Source organism: Crocodylus siamensis, chromosome 10 (genome assembly GCF_052110815.1).
Source record: "Crocodylus siamensis isolate JL-2025a chromosome 10, ASM5211081v1, whole genome shotgun sequence".
In the NCBI taxonomy this organism is placed as follows: domain Eukaryota; kingdom Metazoa; phylum Chordata; order Crocodylia; family Crocodylidae; genus Crocodylus; species Crocodylus siamensis.
Genome location: NC_143404.1, coordinates 9,762,008 through 9,784,188, shown reverse-complemented (window position 1 = coordinate 9,784,188; position 22,181 = coordinate 9,762,008). Strand labels below are relative to the sequence as shown.

The 22,181-nt window shown below is 43.4% G+C and overlaps 2 protein-coding genes across 3 annotated transcripts in view; one reads left to right on the top strand and one right to left on the bottom strand.

Annotated features, from left to right (window-relative positions):
- Window positions 1–436: 436 nt before the first annotated feature.
- On the bottom strand, window positions 437–5,799 carry XTBD1 (XRN2 binding domain containing 1). The gene is made up of 3 exons (XM_090064993.1): window positions 5,539–5,799; window positions 5,273–5,372; window positions 437–3,681 (listed from the first exon to the last, which is right to left on the bottom strand). The coding sequence occupies exons 1-3, from the start codon at window positions 5,763–5,765 to the stop codon at window positions 3,670–3,672; spliced, it is 339 nt and encodes a 112-aa protein (XP_089921119.1). The 5' UTR covers window positions 5,766–5,799; the 3' UTR covers window positions 437–3,669.
- The window catches only part of JADE2 (jade family PHD finger 2), a 218,784-nt gene continuing 202,358 nt past the window's right edge, over window positions 5,756–22,181 (top strand). Inside the window, exons 1-3 of one of the 2 annotated variants that reach the window (XM_090064985.1) lie at window positions 5,860–5,892; window positions 11,848–11,925; window positions 12,216–12,290. The gene's annotated coding sequence lies outside the window, so the exon portion shown is untranslated. Of the gene's footprint in view, window positions 5,893–11,847; window positions 11,926–12,215; window positions 12,291–22,181 lie in introns of both variants that reach the window. The other variant, XM_090064984.1, reaches the window with a different exon arrangement.

Here is a 22,181-nt window from a genome sequence, read left to right as displayed (position 1 = left end):
TTCACGTTGACAGCAGAAATGGGTCTTAATATTTTTGCCACTGAGAGGTGATCCCTAGCTTTTAGGAAACCAGCCAGTTCCCAGCTGGATTTAATGAGGGCAGTAGGTAATTGGAATTACTTTGGAGTTTCTGTAGAGCAGGATGAATCTATTTCTGTTTTGAGAGAGGGATACCTGAGGCCTCCCACTTGCATGAAGTCTTATCCTCTTTGGGCTAGTCTTTCAGTCAAGCTGGGGAGGAGGTGACACTGGCCCCAGCAGACACAGGCACGGAGGCTGGATACTTCCTAGCATCTAGTCCAGATAACCACTGGGTGGAAGGATGGATCAACTGCTGAGAGCAGGCAAGCACTGCTTGTAGGAAATGGAACTGGACAAGTGTTCAAACAGTTGGGAGAAATAAAAGAGAAAAGAAAGACAGACAGGTGTCCACCACTTAGTCTCATGTGGCATGATTTATTTTAAACCAGGGAGGGGAGTTCTGCTTAAGTAATAGCACTTCCAGCTTCTCCTGGTTAGCTGGTACAATAAGACTCCTTCCACATTTCCTGCTCTAACCACTACCTATAGCTAAAGTTACCATCTCACTTTTCTAATTAGACCATGCTGGTCCTATTATTTCAGAATTTCTAGGACATCTGTTATTACTGTGGATTAGATATTTCTGTATGTTCTAAGAGTCATGGTTGGAGAAGGATGTAGAATGATGATCCTTCATTTGTTCTGCTTTATTCATTTTAATTTACTGTTCTAACCAACTTTGTGAGAAGCAAGGCTTTTTTGGTGGGTGGGTGATATCTTTTACTGGACCAACTGCGTAGTTGGGATAGACAAACTTGAGTCCCAAAAAGTTGAGGACCACTGGTTTAGAAAGAGCTGATCCTGCTGGGGGCAGGAGGAGAGATTCCTTGACCTTACCAGGTCCCTTTCAGTCCATTTTGTATAAGTAAATGCTACAGACAGTTTAAGGTGATATGATCAGTGGTCCACATGGACCTTGCTAAAACATTTACCTGTGGCAGCTCCTTTATAGGATTTTCTGTTAAGCAGAATTCAGGCATTTAAAACTGCCCTGTTACAAATAAAAATAATCCCCAAAAAAGCCACCATCAGTAAAGGTGTGAGTAGGGAAAAGAAGTCTGTTACTTTATAATGTGACTTTTGCTTTTGCTTTCTACCTAGTTTTAAAAGCGACAGTAACAAATGGAACAAGAACTGCTGCCAAGGCAGAGCCGAGGGGCTGAAAATCAGCTCTAGTTAATAGGTACAGAAGCTCTTGTAAATAAACTGCAATAAACTAATTTAGAAGTAAAGAATGCAGTCTATGCTGTTTCAGCGGGTGGTTTTGCCTCTACTTTAAACATGTTTTACAGCTCAATATTTCATCCAAGAGTGCTTTCCAATTGGCCAGGGCAGCAATTCTCTGCTATATATTTCTTATGGATTTTCCTTTTATTGTCCCTGTGGTCCCGTCTCATGAGCAGAATTTGGGAGCTCAAATTCAAATTATTCAAAATGTTCTTGCTACTCCAGTAAATCTTAATAAACCAAACCTACTATTTATTACTACCCCCAGCTGAGCCCTGCAGTATTTGACATTTGTAAGGACCATAAAGAAGGCCTGGGAAAGCTTTACTGGGGTAGGGGGAGCTGGGACAGAGAAAATCAGCTTCATTTCTTTTGCAGGAGGCTTGAAATAACTAAATGCTTCCTTACTGCTACCTAGAATTGTTCTCTACTGCAGCCTAAAGCTAAATCATTTCATTGCTGTCAGCTCCTCCTGCCCAGTTGTTTTAACAGTAGTCAGATTCTTGAAAACCATAGAAAGATGATGATCTGATGCTTTTCAAGTCTTAACCGCTTCTTCGTGGAAAGATCTGTACTTGCAAAATGTAAGAAAAACCCAAGGCTTGCTATGCTGCAGAGTGGAACATGTCCTGCTGTACGTTAATCCAGCTTTCATTTATAGTGCTACCTTGATAAAGTGTTATAGGACAATACTCCATATTTCTTCTGTGATGTCAGTAGGTTTAGAACAGACAGCTGAGATTCAGGCAGCCTGGTTCCATTTCCAGTTTTGATGCTCATCTCCAAGGTCTTGACATGTTTGAGGGGCTTAATTAACTAATATTTATTTGTAAGGCACTGATATGAGACAGTTCAAACCTCTTAGTCTTTACAACTGGCAATTACACTAATAACTTAACCATTTTACTGTTGATCATATTAGAGAAGCAAGCAACAAGACATTGATAATATCCCCTTGCATCCTTGATTCTAAAATTCCCAACACACAGACAAGACCACCAGCTTCCCACTGTTTCTGTCATGCAGTTCATTATTAGTATTGTGGCACACTGAAAACAGCCTGCTAGATACATAGATAAAATAATTGGACTTTGATACCAAACACCATATGGGTCATTGTACTGCCTGCATTCTTCATTTTTATAGTTAATTCAATAAAATACACAGTTTTAAGTTTGAATAGCAATGAGGAGGAATTTCCAGTCAGCTGTACAACGGAACTCATTAAATCTGTTCCAGAATTATCATTTAGTTCCACAGTACCCAGAAACGTAACCTATGAAATAATTATTGTAATTTAGAGGCGATTAGATAGGACTTTCCAGAAAGTTTATTGGTGGCAGCAGGGGTTTTGGTTAACTCATCTGATTATCTGCCTGGAATTTAAGCTATGTGATGCTCTATTTAAACAAGATTTTCATAATTTCTCTGGGTGTTTGATAGAAATCAAGATCAAAAGGTATAAAAATCACAGTAATTGATATCTACAAATTTACTAGTAGAAACACTTTGGAACCTTGGGTGTCAGCGGGCTGTGGATCAGACCTGACAGAATAAGAGTGCAAGACAAGGAATTCTCTTTTTCATAAAAAATAGCAATTTCATTGCTTAAAAAAAAAAAATCACATTGATTAAATTACACAGTAATCCAAATACCATTCTAGTGATTTAAGAGGCATTGGAACAAAACCAGGAGAATACAGTAGTGCTGCAGGCATACTAGTTGAGAAATGGGTATTAGGTGCCTGTAGAAGAAAAGCAGCAGTGTTCTAGCAACCTTGTTGTACAACATGCCCTCCCCCATCACACAGAATAAAGACAGTGTAGAAGCAGTGTTAGTCAATGCTCTAAACAATATTAAAACCTCTCAAAGAGGGTGAAGAGTGAGACCTCCATTTGTCTGGTTGGGGATGCGTGCTATGACAGTTAATACTCCCCAGGACCGATCAACCTAAATCAGACTTGCTAGGCATCATACAGACTTGTACCCAAAAGACAGAGGACACACCACAGTTCCCCATCTCACGTGCATGGGCCTTTTCTGGGAGTTTGTATAGATCCATGTGTTTATGTGAAAGGAAAAAACAGATCCCTGCATACTGTTTTCTTTGATCTCCAGATCTGAGATTGTTAACCTGTTTAAAAACCCAATTTTCTGAGTTTTAAATGTTTTGATCATGGACATCTACCATAAGCTGGTTTGGGAGTTTAAAAAAGACAAAAAAAGATCAGAAGCAGTCCTTTCTCGAATGTCCATCATATTGAGATTCCTTTTAGACACAGTATGTTCAGTTAAAACTGGATCCTCCTTTAAACTGATCCTGTGTCATGATGGAAATTTGAAACTTCTTCTCCCATGCACTAATGTTGATGCTAAAAATAAAGAGAAACAATGAAAACAAGTTAAGTGCTTGCGACACAGAAGTGCTCATTGGCAGCGAAGCAAATGATCCTCAGAATTTTACTTCACTTAGACACCATGAAGAAAGATTAAATGAGTATGTGGTACCCTGCAACAGAAAAATTTGTACAATACTGCTAATTCTCTTTTGATAGCTAGAGCCTACTTCTAGCTATTCAGGAGGTGTACTCGATTGTTGTCAGTAGACGCAACTTAGACACTTAAACCTTAGTACTAAAATAGCCACCAGAAAAATCACTCAGAATGTTTATCCTATTTTCTTCATTTACATTTATGAAGCAATACTCCAGCTAAGCCGTAGTGGTAAGAAATGTAATTGTGCACCTGACAGATTTCTGAATTCAACATGCAGACTGTAGAAGTGTGACTGCCAATAGAAAGAGAATGAAAAAAAAAATCAGTTTTTCTTGGCACCAAATATAAATTTAGATGCTGGATTAGACAACTTTTAAACAGTGTGTGAAGAACTTGCTCTGATTTTGACCTACAGTAGTACTGAAGGATTTCTTTAACTTGAAACACTACAAAGATTATAAGCAATTAACTCCATCGTTTCCTAGCACAATTTGCAGTACAGTAAGCGCTCAAGGTGTGGCTTTATTTTACCCTCAGTAAATAACAGGGGTGAAAAAACTCTCACACAGATTGTGGTCTTGGCATTTCAATTGATTCTGCAAGCAAATGGATCTGAATCATCTACCTCACCCTGATCCAAATTTTAAATTACAGTTCAGTTACCTAGAGCTCAAAATCAAATTTGAGAGACATGAAGACAAATGTTTTCAGTTTGGCAAGCCAAAGTCATTTCAGAGAAGTTTAACTTATCTGTACTCCCTCCACCCCAAAAATGCAATTCCCAAGTAGACATGAAGGACAGCAGTATATTTACTTAACACCTTCAAAAGTTCAACTAAAAGAGCAGCAATTTCAAGTCACTTTTCCTATTAGGCACTGTGTTAACATGATTTTTCTTCTTGTCAGGAAGAACAAAGAAAACCACAACTTAACACTTAAATAACTACACTAATCATTAAAAACAGGAAACAAAGCAAAGCCAAACAAACTTGAGCCACATGTTGATAGCAGCAAGTTCAAACACTTCAGAAAGCATGACTTCAAACTTGGCATCACATCTCTACAGCGCAAGGTCTTTAGGTTTGTTTTTGACCTTAGTTACCCAACTGCAGCAACACCTTCACTTAAGGCAATTTGGTTGGGAAGGTGATCTACCAGCCTTTCACCTCACCTGTACCCCATTCAGAGAGAGTAAGGCTCTCATCCTGCAATGGTACTGAACCACAAACAGATGAGCAATCCCTGAAGGCAAAGGGAGCTGACTGCTTCAGAGCTGGCACGGAGGAAGCTGAACAGCTAAGACTCAGAAACAAATCCTGTAACCCAAGCGCTGCCTGATCCCTAGCGCAGCACAACCACGCCATGCAAGGAGAGAGCTGTGCCTTTCAGTCCAGGCAGCAATGCTCCTTCAGGGCTGTGCGCCCCACAGTGCATGCCTCCGAGCCAGGGGTCCCAGCCCACCCTTACCTTCCTCATCAGCTCGTCCCTGGTGGTGAACCGGGGGGTGTCTTCCACCGTGATCCCCTCAGCCATGTCTGTCACCTTGTCCAGGAGGTCCCTGCTGTAGCTGCACCAGGAAAAGAAGGGGCCTGTGAGGAGCGGCCAGCTGCATGGGGCCTTGCGCTGCACCTGCAGGTAGGGAGGGAGTGGGGCCACACCTGCGGGGGGCAGGGAGGGGCGGGCCACACCTGCAGGCGGTGGGGAGGGGCGGCACCGCCCCTCATGGGGCGCACCTGCAGCCGAGGAAGACGTGGTTGGCCCAGACCATGGAGAGCGCGAGGAGCTGGTCGAGGCGCGCAGCGGCGGGCGTGCCGTCGGCAGGCAGGTGGCGCAGTAGGAAGGCGCGCCGGGCTTGCCAGTGCTTCTCGTTCTCCGAGTAGGCGCGGAAGCAGTCGAGGCCCTCGGCCTCGTCCGCCTCCTCGCCCACCATCCCGGCTCCCGGCCACCCCACTCCCACCATGCCGCGCGGCGCCGGAAGCAGCCGCCACAGAGACGGGAAGGCGTCAGCTAGTGCGGCCCAAACAGCTGCCCGCTCTATCTCGCTGAGACGCTCTACTGCTCTGGAGGACTGGTCCGGGATGTGGCACGTGAGTGCTCTATGGAGCAGTGGGGCCTGGCGCCCCTGTGCGCATGTGCCCTGGGTCTCCCCACAGACCTTTTCCCCCAGGGACATAGGAAGGCCTATTGCAGAGCCGGGGGGGAGTGACCCGCAAGGGCCAGGGTCCCTCCTGCTCAGAGCTCTGCCCCAACCAGCCCCAGGCCAGCACTGGTGGTCGTGAAATGCTGCATAACAAAGCGCAGCACTAGAGGAGACCAGGGAAGGGACAGGCCCAGACGCCCTTGGCAGGTGCCCAGGCCAGCTTGGCGGGACAGCCGCGCCCCGTGTGGGACAACCCGGTCAGGGCTCACCATCTGGCTCTGGAGGGAAGGATGAGCCTGGTCCCGCTTGCCCCTGCTCTGGGACTGCCTCAGTGCTGGTGTAAACCGCCCGAGTCCTGCTTCCCTCCAGCAGCGTGAATGAAAACGTCAGGTTCGTTCCCATGAGTGAGAGCTGCCTCCGTCCTTGTGTGCCGAGGGTCCCGAGGCCCCTGAGCACCCTGCGTCGGGGCAAAATCTGCAGGTCGTGCCAAAGGGCGCGCAAACTCCGAAAGCCCTCAACCAGCCAAGGGATCGGGCCACACGTTGACAGAAGTGGTTCAGTGTAGGCAAGGGCACGCAGGAAGCAACAATTTGACTCTCTACACGTTGCTGAGTACAAAATTAACTGCAACTGCTCAGGGAAAAAAAATAAAAGACCTATGCATCACTCTTACCAGCTCGGTGAAAACACCTATTCTGTATTCAGCAGCAGTTAGGCAAACAAGATGTAGGCTGCAGTAAGAAAAGGATAAAGAATAATACAGGAAACATTCAAATTAACAGTGCGCCATCATTGTCAGCATTGTGTCCAGATCTAGATACTTCATTTGAAAAAGTAAGTAGAAGTGGTTTGAAGACAGGTAATAAGACTAATAGTTTGGGGAGTCTTCCATAGAAGAAACAATGGAAAAGCACGGTTTAGTTTTGAGAGGAAGACAGACATGAACTCTAGTAGAAGCAAATTAAATGGTTCAGACAAAGACCACAAACAAACAAAGCATTGAATGAATTAAAAGGAAAACAATTCTAATCCAGATTCACAACAAGTGAAGCTCTTTTTAAATTCTTGTGGGGAAAAAAGTGTCCTTTTCTGGACTCCTTTTAAGTTAGCTCCTTAATGCAATACGATACTGATTCTGGGTTTCTTTTATAATTAATGAACAAATTAATTTAGGGAGGCAGCATGTACTCAACCAATATGGAGTTTGACTTGAACATTGGGATTAATTATGAAAAATACCATTGGGCATTTAACGGGTGTATGTTTTGGTTTTCTATCTTATCCATGGCACTGGTTCATTAATAATAAACGAACCTGAATAACAAGAGCTTTCCATTCTTTCGACTTCCATGGCAAGATCTAAAAACAGTTTAGGAATTTAATTAAATGGATCATCCCAAGATTCTTGTAGCACAGGTATATGTTATTACCCCTTACTTTACTATTTACTACTGGGGAAGAGAAGGCACAGAGAACTTGAGTGGCTTGTCAAGAGTCAAAGAGGAAGTCTGTGATGCATCTGTAAACTAACCCATTTCACCTGACTCCCAAACCTTGTCTTTGAGCAAAAGATCATCCTTCTGCGCAGGTTCTGCACTGAGTTTTGTCAGAGAAAGAAGGACCAAATAAGGAACTACCAATATCTTCCTCTAATTTCATCTTTCTTTTTGTAGCTCTTGGCTAACTAAACACTCTTCCATCCAAATACAAACCCAATCCAAACTAGGATGAGCTGATCCTTGGGACACAAATGTAATTTGCTTTCTTGCTGCAATCAGACTCATTGCTATTGCTTGTGGTCCCCACTGGGTTAGTCACAATGGTCAAAATAAGCTTCTGCATAAGTGTTCATAGGATTGAGGCCTTGGTTTCTGAAATGTGATGAAATCACAGCTGGAGGTGCTACATCTGTAGCTTCTTTGGCATCTTTGTGGGAGGTTTCATATTAATAGTCAATGAATTCAATGTGTCAGAAACAAACAAATCTTTAAATATTTAGAGATTAGTAGTTCCCTAATAAAAAATTTACAAGTTTAAAAAAAAAAAGATACCTGATTCACCGGAGTGGCATTTAGATGCTCTGGTGATAGGCATGATGCAAATGCCGACAAGAGAACTCAGATAACAGAGATTTTGAAAGATGTTTGCACTCAGCCTGTAATGAAAGCTGCTGAAGTTCAGAGCTTGTAGTTACTGACAAGTGTCTACTAGGAAGCAGACAAAGGCTGTGGTAGATTACTGTGCTTACATAGCCTGACTTCCCTCCTCCATGGCTCTATTTGGGCATAGTTTTTTTTTGAAGAGGAAAGATTAACAGTGACTCTGGAAGTTAGTGGGTGGGGGGCCCTCCTGCCTGAGAGAGCTCATGGTTGTATCTCCCACCTTCCTGGATGGCTTCCTACTCACCATGTGATAGTCCAATGACATCGGTCCTGACTAGCTCAGGAGCCACAGAGCTGCAACTAATTCGCCTCAGGAGGAAGTGAGGGAACACACCCAAGTTCAAAAGAAAAAACCTGCGGTGCATCACGTACATAGTGGCATTAGAGTGAATGTCCTTTGCCCAGTACATGGATTGGGAGGCAGGGAGAACTTTGATGATGTTTTCTGTGAAGAGCTGCAGGTGGAAAGTTGGAGAGCCACAGGTAACTCAGGAGCCACAAACGCAGTGTTACTGCTACAGGGTACCCTGTGTGGGGACAGGCTCTCTGCAGTGTCCTGTCAAAGTTGCTCCAATGTTCAGAAAAGACTTCCAGCTTCTTCCTTGCAGCACAGAGTAACGTGACTAAGAGCTGTGGAGGGCCGTGATTTCAGATCCTTTGTGCTGTGAGTGACTTAAGCACCAGGCTAGAGAGCCAGGTTGTGTCTTGCTCACTCTGGCTCAACCACTCTCTTCTTTTTTTTTCTTGTACAATGGAAAAGTGTGAACTGGCTGACTCAAAAGTGCTTCCCCCAGCCCCACACAGCCTGTAGCCTCATGGCTCCTGGGTGAATCCCCACCAAGTCTGGACTTCAGCAAGGCCTTTGACACTGTCTCCTACCCTGTTCTCGTTAAAAAACTAGGTGACTGTGGCATTAATGCCTACACAGTCAGATGGATTGCAAATTAGCTGAAGGGTTGTACTCGGAGGGTAGTGGCGGACAGGTCTTTTTCAACCTGGAGGGAAGTGGGCAGTGGGGTCCCCCAGGGCTTGGTCCTCAGGCTCGCATTGTTCAATTTCTCTATTAGTGACTTGGATGATGGGGTGAAAAGCAGCCTGTTTAAATTTGCTGATGATACCAAGATTTGGGGTGAGGTGGGCACACTAGTAGGGAAGGACAGATTACAGCAGGACCTGGACAGGTTACAAGGGTGAGCTAACAAAAAATAGGATGCGTTCCAATACTGACAAGTGCAGGGTGCTGCACTTGGGTAGTAGGAACCAGCAGCACACTTACAAGCTGGGAGACTCCCTTCTTGAGGGCATGGTGGCAGAAAGAGATCTTGGAGTCATTATATGGGCCAACAATGCGAGGTCACGGTCAGTAGGGCTGACCGCACCTTGTCGTGCATCCACAGATGCATCTCAACCAGGGCCAAGGAGGCGATCCTCCCCCTCTGTGTGATACTGGTCAGGCCGCAGCTGGACTACTGTGTTCAGTTCTGGGCGCTGCACTTCAGGAGGGATGTCGACAACATGGAGAGGGTCCAGAGAAGGCCACTCGCATGATCCGGGGACAGCAGGACAGGCCCTACGAGGAGAGGCTATGGGACCTGAACCTGTTCAGCCTTCGCAAGAGAAGGCTGAGGGGGGGGACCTGATGGCCATCTATAAACTCACTAGGAGGGACCAGCAGGGTTTGGGAGAGACCTTGTTCCCCCTAGCCCCCCTGGGATAACAAGGAATAACGGCCACAAGTTGTTAGAGAGTAGGTTTAGACTAGACAGCCGAAGGGACTATTTCACAGTCAGGGCGGCTAGGAGCTGGAACCAACTTCCAAGGGAAGTGGTGCTGGCTCCTACCCTGGGGGTCTTTAAGAGGAGGCTAGACACCTACCTGGCTGGGGTCATTTGAGCCCAGTTTTCACTCTTGCCCAGGACAGGGGCTTGGACTTGAAGATCTACAAGGTCCCTTCTGACACTACTTCTATGAATCCAAGTAGAAAGGGAACTGAAACCAGGTCCTCCGCACCCTAGGTGAATACTCTTACCACTAGGCTAGTATCTAAAAGGGAAGCATCATTCCCTTGCCCTGTGTTTTAAAGAGTGACCTCTCCTCCAGTTTTGAAAGAACAGGCATAGGAAGCATTGACAGCTGCCTCCTGAAGAGGGTTTGACAGATGGAGCCACGTGCCTCCCTGTATCCCAGAGGAAGATGACAAAGACCTGTTGAGGAGTGGGATTTCACATACACCCCTCCTCACCTTTCCCACTGGCAGCTCAATGCTCAGTGTGTTGCAAGTTTAGGATCCCATTCTTAGAGACCTGCCTCTCCTCCGCACCCTGGGTACCTAACCCGCACCTGCTGGGGCAGAACGTGGGTGTCGCAGTGCTCAGTGCTGTGGCACCTGAATCCCAGTTTGGATCTAGTCCTTGGGCTGCACAGGGGCAGCATAGCAGGGGGCTGGGATTAGGTCTTGCTGTGGTTTGTTTATATCACAAGAAATTTGAAAATAAAACTGAAAGATAAGGGGAGGGAGGAGTGTTGGCTCATGTGGGCCTTCTGCCAAATGTATTTCTAGAATCTTTTCTCCTACCTCCTGTTCAAAAACAAAAGGACCACACCGGGAACAACAACCCAACATATAGATCTGTCACCTTGACTGTTTAAAGGAAAGGACTGGGAGAGGAAAAGGAGGAAGCCAGTAGCCCTGGAAACAAAATGGAAATACCCATACATCCCACTCTTCAAATCGCTGTCAATACAAAGGGCAGAGAATTGTGTTGTAAAACAGACTCAACTCTGCACTGTGTAGGAAGGGGCCGGCCCTCCAGCCTAGTCCTGGTAGTGAGAACTTGTGCAAGGGGCGTAGGGAGGGTGTCTAGACATTGCTTTTCAGGCTTCTGTAATATCCATGTCAAGTTTGGAGTCATGTATTTAAAATAATTTCCAAACTGTAGACTCTTTTTTCCAATTGCGCCTTGAGTCTCTGTCATATCACAGCTGCCATGAGCAGAGAACAGAAAAAAACCCACAAGAATATGTAAAACTTTTCAGACTCTGATAATGGCTGTAATTAACATCACAAGGCTATGGAAATTGCAATATTCCCCAAAGATTGCCTGTCATTCTTTTGTATTACTGCAGTGGTAATAAAGATTTAAAAACAGGATATCTTCTGTGTTTGGAACTGTCCTCCTAGCAATAATTAATATTCCAGTTCCCCATGGCAGTGTCAATCCATTCTTAACATTTGTGCTAGAATGGCACTTCTGAGGTGTATTGTGTGGAAGCTGTATCCTGTCATAAAGTGAGCACATGACTCTTAAACAATGTATGTTGCTCCAGGTCCCAAATGGGACCAATTTATGCCTTTTCCTTATGACCTTCAAGTTGTTCTTCCCGAGGGTGTAGCATGCTCTGTGTTGGCCAGTAAGCAGGCCAGTAAAATAAATAACATACCATTGTAAATTCCAGGGTGAGTTTAACAATCTGGAACTCAGTGATGTGGCATAATGAATTATTTCTGTCTATAAACACACACCAAAGGTAAGAAGAGCTTTGCATTAAGGAGGCATTGTGGCCTTTTAGGGCCCTGGAGTAGAATTCAGCGTATGTGGGTTTGCATCTCAATTCTACCACTTACATGCTGTGTGAGCTTGAGCAAATAACTTAAGATCTTTGTGGTTAGTAAAACAGAGTAATGAATCCTAAACTCTCTGGATTTTGAAGACATGTTATTGTTTGTTTTACTTTCATAGTTTGTGTAATTTGGACAACTGTCATCTTGGCTGATATACCAGGGATTGAATGGGGGGGCTCTCTAGAGCCAAAATAAGGTAAATGAATGAAGGTACTTTACCTAAAGCCCTTTGTAGCCTCTGTAGCTTGGTGAATTCTCCAGCATGCTCCTTACTTCTGCTTCTGTTCAAAGGGCTTCTGTTCTTGCCCCAGGTACTCAACACTTGGAGCATTTTAAATCCCAGGCAAGCTCCTACTTATGTGATGGCTGCCATCTTGGACAGCATGTCCACATACAATGTCCAAAGCTCCCTTAAAATGTTTCAGCTGCATTACATTGGGTTACGCAGACTTTACTGACTTAATGTTTCTCCTTTTTCTAATTCAGGTGTCATCAGGTATGGAGCAGAGACCATGGATATGGGGCTTTGTCCAAGGTTCAATCATAAAAGCATGATGTCTGGTAAATGTTAAGTATTATTATTTAATGTTGTTGTTATAGTGGGAGTAGAGTCAGGGGAGCTTAGCTTTGAAATATGGCCCTTTACACATACTGAGAGACTGCTTTGTCTTTCGTGACTGACCACAAACTAGAAGAAAACAGAAATGCCATCTCTTTTGAATTAATTATGAGCAACACAGCTCTTGCCATTATCTGTTTACACATTATTGGCCTTGTGATGTGCTGGTGAGAGATTTCCTTTCACCATCTAGCCCAAACATACTTTCAATTTAAGCCCAACTTCATTAAAAAGGCTGCTCACTTTACTTGTTGAAAGGGTCATTGTGCAAGATATTACAGTGTTTTCATTGTGCTGGTTCACCCAAAATTCCAGTAACTATTTTGTGAAAAAAAGGTCTAAAGTGAACTTCTGCTGCTCATGAAAGATATTTCATTGAATGCATTGATCTCCGAATCTTTTGTCCACATAGATCTTTAAAATGACCCAAATAACTTTCAGTCAAAACTTGTAGGATTCAGGTGCTTGTCATTAAACTGTCCGGACCTGATGTTATTCCCATATATTTCGATGGCCGTTTTGCCATTGAATTCACTGGGAACAAGAACATACCCTTTATTCAATGAGAAAAGGATAAATTACATACAGTTGAATTTGTGTTACTGTTTTCTTTCTCTCCCTGTGTTGCAGTTACAGAAAGAAAACTGAAAACAAAAATCCAACACATTTTAATTAAGATAAATGCAGAGATGCTTGTTGCATCTGTAGGGATAATACACTCTCTCTCAAGGGGACAAAGCCGTTTTTGCAGTTTGATTTATTGCCACTTCCCTCCCTGAAGTGTATGGAAGTACTGGGGGTATGCCAGCCCACTTCACGTCTCTCCTGGGTAGTGAAGGTCAGCAGGGATGCAGCCAGCCCTCTTTTGATGGATACTGTTAGACTTTCTTTGTGTGAGAATAGGGGACAAGGTGTTCTCCAGGAGGCACTGCTAAGAACTCTACTCAAGAAGTGAAGCACAGTGGTGATGACTTCACCAGCATTCAGGTTGTATTGAATCTCCTGGCTTTTGGATAGATCCACAAACAAACAAGTGGCAGTAAAGCCACCGTGGTGATCTTTGCAGTGTTTAGATTTTTATGAGTCTGGTGAGACCAGGATTTGGAATGGAAACTGCATGGTAGCCATTGATTGATCTTCTTCGGGCTATGGTCAAAGAGAAAATGTCCATTCTGACACTGTTGGGTCTGTCAGATGCAGCTGATATGATTGACAATGAAGCACTAGTGAGAGTGGACACAACTGCTTTGAAGTGATTTAATTCTGCTTAAAACATAGGCTGATTCTGTGCAAATCCACAAGGACTGCTTCACACAAGATACCACAGATTATACTCCCCCCCACACACACCTCCTCCTTCAAGGTCTATATAAGGTTGCTAGGAGGGTTAATAAGAAGGCATGAAGTAAAGTGTATGAATTATGCAGCTGATACTCAGCTGCATAACTATTGTAAATGAGCCAGCATCTGCAGGAGGTTGGGAGTTAGACACATTTTAGTTGGCTTACACTTTATCCAGATAAAGCAGAGATACTGGTAGTTTGGGGAAGCAGCAAAAAGAACTGGATAGAACTATATTGGTATCTCTACCAGAGGGAGTGAAGCTGGTATTTGTAATTTTGACAGTCAACACCATGGCTGGGTGTCTTAGAAAGTGCGTATTTTCATCTGTACTTGATAGAGAGATTGCAGACTTTTGCCTAGGATGTGGATTTTGTTCTACTACCTCATACTTGTTACTGGTTCCCATGATACTGTAATGATGAAGGTGTTTTGTTGATCACTCTGTTTTTAACTGCTTGTGCTGCACCATGGATATATGGGGTGGGAAGACAGTGTTTTCCAAATATAAATGTAATTGCAATTGACTTGTATAATTAGAAAATCCTCAGAATGACTTTTACTGCTAAAATGTTAAAGTGTCTGAGGATGGTGGTGTTAAACATGATCTTTAAGGTTTTTATCTGTACACTTATAGTTTACTGTAATAGACTTCAGGCCCAGTCCTTGCACATAAAATAGTTCCATGCATAGAAAATTAAGGTGGAAATTTATATCAGATGGTAGCACACCTTGTTCTTCTAGTTGAGATTGTAACACAAAGTCCTGGCTCTACAGACCTTAAGAAAAGTTTTGAGATTTGATTTTTAGTGGAACCAGGGTTTTTATCAGTAACTGGGACTGACATGGAATTCCTTTTGTTCCTTTCTTGGTGCTGTATGACACATTCACTCTCTTCCTCAAAAAGGGAGAATTATACCTTTATTGTCTCCTTGTAAATATTTTCCTTTTGAGGGGCCAGTGAAGAGACTTCTAGGCAAAATCCTTGGTTTAGAGGATGCTTTTTATGTCTACATACATCTGAATGCGGTTTTGGTTTGAATGTTCTGGATTGCTAGCTTTTGTCTTGGTAGAGATGTATGAGTCTAGAGAGGGAGAACATTTATTTTAATTTAGAATGAAACTATACTTTAACCATGTCAGGGGTCTACTTATTGCAATTGGTTCCCTTGACACAGATGCATTAGAAATCTGAACAGGACTGAGAGTAAAGTTTTTCTGATTTATTACAATTTTACAGCAGTGTGGAACTTAGTTCTCAGTGTATGACATTGACTTCCTTTACATTTTGTCTCATAGCAAGGCCAAGATCCTGTCTGTATTGTTGTGGTGCCTAGGGGGCCTAATCATAGGCTGGGATCGCGCTGCACAAAGCAGTGTACAAACATAGGACAAAGATGGTCCTGACCAAAGAGGCTTACAAACAAGTGGAAGGCAAGAAGTTTCAGATGGCTTCAGAAAGACAGGGGAGTCCACGGAAGCAATAATATGATGCTCATCCATCAGTGTGCTAGGCAAGGGTCTCCCAGTACTAATCCTTTTCATGTGGAGGGCACTGAGACACCGAGTATCAGACCGCAGTAGAAACAGTTCTGCTCTGACAGTTTTTACTTTTCATTTTTTTAAAAAATTATTGATTTAGGGACACCTGAGATAATGAGCTGAGTTGGCTGTAGCTTCTGTCTTGTAACACCAAGAGCACATGGCACACAATGCAGTTTGTCTCTGAAAGGTCAAAAGATTCATGTTTCATTTCTTTTGGTCATGTTCTGTATATCACTGGCATACGTGTATACCGACATGAATGGGTACAATTATATACCTATATCTACAGTAGCTATAAATTGTAATTGCAACATTATGCATAAGGCATTTAATATTATACAAGCATTTTAATGGCAGCTTGAAACTGATCTTCAAAGTTTTTTCAACTCTAAATAAGACTACCCATGTTAACCATTGAATGAGATTCTGGCTGTGGCTTGCCTTAGCTTTTCCCAGATGCTCTGTTTACACACCAGTTAAAGGAGATGCAGTGCACCTTAATGACCAAGCAATAATGAAGCCTGCCCATCCACATCAAGGAGGCTATCACCATATTGATGCCAGCTGTACTGTACTATGGTTGCTAATGTCACATTCATGATCCAGGTGAGCAAGCACAGCTCTTACTTGCTAATTTCCTGCATTTGCTGTTTAAGAAGAAACAAATTGCCTGTGTTCATCAAATGTTGTTTGGTTACTGCCTCCAGTGAGAGTACAAGGAGCCCATAAAAATGTCTGTAATATGTTGGTATGTCCTGTCCAAATTCCTAACTCTGCCCCCTGCATCAAAGTTATGCACCAAGCTACACTGTATGACATGTAGTAATTAACTATGATAAACATTAATTATGAGTAAAAAGTTAACATCAGTGAAGACTTTGGAAACATCTGCAGAGACATAAACAATACATGAAGATGCTAGTAGACTTATTTTTGTTCGTCTTTTCATACTTTAATGACAGACATCACTGCAAAGCCTAAATATCTCTATATTAATTTATTGAACTAAATTACCTTCACTGCTGGTTGCACGGCACATACTAGTTTAAAGGCAGAAAAGCACCTTTCAACCATATAAATGATCAAAAGAATGTTCTACTGTTTGCACATTTTGACCTTGCAGTCTATGAAACGTTCATCCAAACGAATGACATATTATGGCCTGACTAGTATACCCAGCCTTTCTGAATAATCAAGTTAGCAGGAAGTTTCTAGTATAAACAAGCTACTGGGATGATGATGACAAGTACATTAGTAGTATGATGATAGCTAGATTGGATTAGCATTCAAATTACTGTCACTTTAGCAGATTAAAATGAGGCTTCAAAATTAACACTCCATTAATAGGAGTGGGGATTTATTTTTGTTTTTGTCCACGGCACAACAGGGTGGGTTGCTTTACATTGTTAAGAATGTCTTTGTAGTTAAGAAGATAAGGGCTAAAATATAAATCGTACACATTACTCTTTTTTTATTCAAACGCTTCAGTTGTGGAGAATTCTGCCAGAAGATAACAAATCCTTGGAATTCACCAGTTGTATACTCCTAGATGGCGTTTTTGGTCACAGCCCTACTGTTTTTTTATTGTTTGCATATGAATGTTATTCAGGTCTGTCACATTCTTTGATTCTCAGCATAGTCATTAAAATGATACTGACCCTGTCTACTAACTTAAGTGGTTTGGAGCTCTGAGACCTTAGATTGTAATTATACTGCTTCAAATGTCAAGTTCTTCAAAAGCATATCATTTTTGGTGATATAAACCTAAGCTGCTTAGGTGATATAAACCTAAGTAGCTTAATAGCTGCACAGTGCCATATAATGTACTGGGAATCTCCCTGCACAGAGGATCTGATAGGAGAAATCTGAGTCATGGTGACAGCTTTAACAAACAGGAAGACAGTGAAGTAAAATGAGTATGTGATGAGCTCAGAGTAGGTGAGTTGATGATTTTCTATTTATAGACACACTAAGAGGCTCAGAGACAGGAACTCCAGACAGGGACACTATTTGTTGCTATATGAAAATTATTCCTTGCTAGAGCTGCAGACAAAATGGAATTCATGATTCATGTGCAAGCTCTGTTTGGAATACAGACATTTCTGATTCTGCGAAGCACACAGACGCACCACAAGCACCACCCTAAGAGCCTGATACACAAAAAATATTATTGCTACACTTAATCTTCCTATTCTTTAGCAAACCCAGTTTGTTTGCATCCTTCTGCCTGTTAGTTCTCTGGACCTTTGTACCCCAGGCAGCCCCACTTGGGCTTAAATAGGGGTTGAATTGGGTCCTCTGTATATGCTGGGAGATCATCTCTGATCAAATCTGGAGCCAGAGTTAAAGTAGAACCTGAATGAATTAGCAAGCGTTGCTCTTTTCTTAGTGGACAGTTAAGGATTACAGAAGCCGGTTGCAGCTCAGTTCCCTCCATCAACTCAAATGAAGAAAAAGGGGATTGGGTTTGTTCCGGCTGCTTAATGGAAGGCAGGTATACTACAGCTACATTCTGAACAACCCCACAGAGGAGAGACTGCAGGGCTCAAGTCACTAGTTAGAAACCATCTAATAGTTATTTGGTGGCCTATGGAAAGAAGACTCAATGGTCACAATATTGCTTATAGTGGAAAGAGGGTCACATCACAGATGCACCAACCAGAACTGCACAAAATTGGCATCCTTAATGGCAGACAATTTTCTGGTGTTTTTACCCAGCATGAAGCTAGCAAGCTGGACTGTATTCATCGCCTGGATATTAAGACCAGGCACTGGTCCTGTAAATGGCAGATGGGAGGACCAGCTATAACAGAGAAATATTTCCTCTGCTACTAGATAGATTTTAAGCACAGTCCTTCAGCTCCTATTAACCAAGCAAGAGTTATGTGTCTAACAGTCTGTGCCCCGAGCTTACAGTTATTTATTCCATGATGTGCAGGAAGGAAGGAGATGTTTGCAATCTCCGTTCTTGTTAACAGGAATTGTGCACCTAATTCTCTGTGCATTGTACTGAAAATGAACTAGTAAAATGTGTTCTGCATCAGCAAAAAGGTTCCTGTATTCAGCTGGAATGAGAATGTGCAGACTATAATCTGGGTGTGTAGAAAATCACTGAAAATAGTGTTTTTTTTTAAAAAAAACACAATCTGTTGGGTTTTTCCCCCAAATTTTGCTGAGACTGAAGATTCTGAGTTTTTTTTTCATTCTCGCTTCCACCCAATTGCTAACCTTTGGGTTGCATCCAATTTTGCTGTTACCAGCACTTTTATTTTAGTGGCAGTTTTTCATCTCTTTACTAGCTTATGGCTAAAACAGTCCTTGTAACTGTAATTTTACAGTTACTTACTTTCCAGTATAATTATTTTTGTGTGCTTTCTCTTCTCTCCTTTCCCTCGGGGAAGGGCTTCCTGCTGTGTCACCTTGATAGAGCTATCTGCAGAACTCTTCTGCTTAGTGTAAGCATCTTCTCTGCAGGTGTCTAAATCAGGGACAGCACCTTAGTGAGGCATATTTTTAGGCTCTAGTGATACCTTGTTCTCAGCTCACACATGGGTTGCATCACTGTCAGAAATATATTAATTGGCTACTCAGGTGCTTTCCCCCTTTTGTGGGCAGGCTCCAAGACTCATCTATTTGGGAAGCAATGAAAAATGGAATTATTAAGATTGATGTATCATATGAACTGCTGTGGCAGTACTTATGTCCATGAGCATATAAATATAAAACATGTTAGAAACAAACACAAGGCAGGCATGAGAAAACACCCATGGAGTGTCTGCCCCAGGGGAAAGAGGTTTCCATAACTTAGTACCAAATATCTGGGGCAGAACCTGAAGAAGACCCTGAAAACAGAGTAATTAGTGGATACCTTGACCTGAATGGCAGGTTTGTCTGAAGAGAGGTTAAATTGAAAGGGTTTGGCTTAATAATAATGACAGCTGCAGCAGGGGGAGAATCCAGCTCTCAAAATGTTACTCAGTCAGCATGGGGGTAGCAACATATAAAGCATCATCTTTTCTCCTAATCTCCTACTGTTTTTAGGCAGAGTACTGGCTGAAGCCATAACCCAGGGAGAGCCGCAGAATCATGTCAGAGGTCTGCTGAGCAAAGCAGCCATTCCAAGTATCAGATTTTTGCAAGGAATATGAATCTTTGCAACAAATAACATGCTAGAGTAGGTCAAATGCAACTTCTTTTTAGAGCTGCATTTCATGACCTCATCTCTTGTTTTCCCTAACTTTGAAGTCCTCTGAACTGTCTAGGCATGATTCCTGGAGCCGAGTATCTGCCAGTGTTTTAGCTCCCCAGCCCAGAATATGACCCTTCACATACAAACATGTTTCATCCCTTTTAAATAACCTGAAGCTGCCCAAAAGCCAGTAACCTTTGTCTTCAATTTGAGGGATCTTTTAAAAAGGGGGAAAAAAACCCAAAACAACCCACACTCCATCCCCACAGATCTGGAGGAAAACTGCAGTTTTAAAAACATATACATGCACGTACATGCAAACACAAAATGTCTTATTCAGCTAATCAAGAATTCTGATTGTCTCAATATTTCTGGGCAGAAATCAGTTGTAGGTAATAGAACGTGGATAGTCACTGCTGGAGTCTGATTAAACTTCAGAAAGTGTGGGCTGATTAGAATACAGTCTCTGTCATTTATGACTGGTCTGAGTGAAACTTAAAAAACAGAGAAATGGCTCTTACTAACACAACTGGGTAATTCAGGCCCTTATGAAAAATATCATGACTCCTCCTGAATGCTGAATCCTTTTAGTCAAACCTTTTCAGCTGTATTCAGTGATTTCTGCATAAGGTAGCATGTCAGCCAGGAGAGCATTACACTAAGGCACAGGCAAAACACTGCAGATGAAGAATAAGAGCCAACTAGAACTATAACTTAAAGCAAGAGATGTGTCCAAGCCAGCTGTGTTATTCTCAAAAGACCAAGGAGTTAAATTTATAAAATGATAATGCTTGTTTATTCAGAGAGGCTTTTTAGCCTAATGATCCTTGTGCCCTCTTGCAATCCCTGGGCGTATGTAACAACTTCTACATAACACTCTTAAAGGTATCCACACATCTTCCTCCTTTACATGCAGCATATCCCCATAGAATAGTAACATTGGCAGTTTAATTCAACTGATAGTTTAAAGCACATTTTAGCAGGTGTCTATTAGTCTTTGTGTTGGCTTTTTACACACGTACCCGTGACAATGTCACAATGTACACATGATGAAAATTTCCCTTTGTGTGGCTTAATGCATGTACACGTACACAAGTTTTGGGGGTTTAAAATGATGTGACAGGGCAGAAGTCATGCCCTGTCCCCAGGTGAAAAAGGATAAGGAAACTGCAGACTGGGAGCATATTACCTGCAGGTTAAGAACAGCAATAATTCGGAGGAAAGAGATTGGCTTTAAGTGATCTTTACTGGGGGCCAGCGAGGGGAAGAATGGGCAGGTGGGAAACAACTGGATAGGCTCAGAGCGCTGACCCAGAAGTTAAAGTGTTGGGGTTGGGTGAGTGGCATTTTCCTAGAGAGGGGAAGAGACCAATGAGCAGGAGCTCATATAGTTGTGCAGAGGTGCAGCGATTGCCCGACTTTAGCCAGGGTCAGCAAACCTAGCAGAAGAGGATCTGGAAGAAGTAGGACTTACTTCAGGTGAGAGCCAGTGGAGGAGTATCACACCTGAGACCTGCGAGGCCTGCAGGGAATTCATCCGGTGAGTGAGGCATTACGAGTCTGCCACTTAGAGGAGGAGAAGAACCAGCTAAGGGGGCCTGCCCTGTGACAACCGGGGGGGGGAGTCCCCTGCAATGGAAACAGAACCTTAGCCAAGGTAAAGGACTGAGCAAACTGGCTATGGTCCCCAGTTGGGACCCATGAGTTAAAGTCAAAACGTTACCGAGGTTCTGGTGCTAATTAACCCCAGCAGTGGGAGGCAATCATGGACGTGTGCAGAAGTGAGAGAAAAATGGTGAGCAAGCCCAAGGACGGAATTGGAGGGGAACAGTCAATGGTACAAGACAAAGTGAGGGGAGCAGTTCAAGACCCACGCAATCAGGAGACCCTTGAGCTCCTCTAAGACACTCTTAGTGCACAGACTATAATTCAGAGACTGTACCCCAAGCATCTGGTGTGCAAAGGGCAGAGTATAGGGGTGGAGGAGCCCCACAAAGTGGCCATGGGACTGGAGATATTGCAGTAGGAAACAGCATTTTGCCTCCCAATATTTACTCTGTCCCTTTGGATTTTTCTTTAACATCAAAGGCATGGTGGGCAAGAACCAAGAAGAACAAGCAAGTCCTGGGTGGATTGACTGCGCATATCTCTCTCTATGAGAACCTCAGACATTCACAAATGAGTCTGCATTGTTGTAAACTAAACTACATCCTGATGTACTTTAGTTTGTAATGTTGCAACTGGGAATGGTGCAGCCACTCATCAGCTCACTCCCTGGCCGCAGGAGAGGTGGGTAGGCTCTGCAAAAAAAAAGAATCAGGCCACTCTCTGCTTCTGCCTTCAGTGGGCTCCTGAAGCCAGCAGGATGCCTGGGGCTGCTTGGGAATGTGCTGACTTGCCCCTGGGGCAGCATGGGGAGGTGGCAGGAGGGAAGCTGTGTATGTTGGTGGCTGGAAAAGGCAGCGGGGACAGTACATAGGGCATGGGGCCACCCAGGCAGGCTGTTAACTTTCCTAAGCCCACTAGGGCTTCCAGGACCCCATGCACCATCCCTGCCACCTCCTCTTGCCATTAGCACATCCAGCTGCCCTCCTAATGCCTCGCCATGCTGCCCTAGGGCTCCTGTCCCATGGCCACAGGAGCATGCTGAAGGCAGAAGCAGCAAGGGGCCTGATTCTTTTTTTCTGTGGAGCCTGCCCGCCTTTCCTGTGGCTGAGGGGGTGTGCTAACAGATTAACGGCACAGATTAATGACCCCC

Bases quoted from the DNA above. Each gene is read 5' to 3' on its own strand.
- XTBD1 (XM_090064993.1), bottom strand. From the start codon at position 5,765: ATGGTGGGAGTGGGGTGGCCGGGAGCCGGGATGGTGGGCGAGGAGGCG. The intron at 5,373-5,538 runs GTGCGCCCCATG...TTCCTGGTGCAG, and splicing joins CACGTCTTCCTCGGCTGCAG to CTACAGCAGGGACCTCCTGG.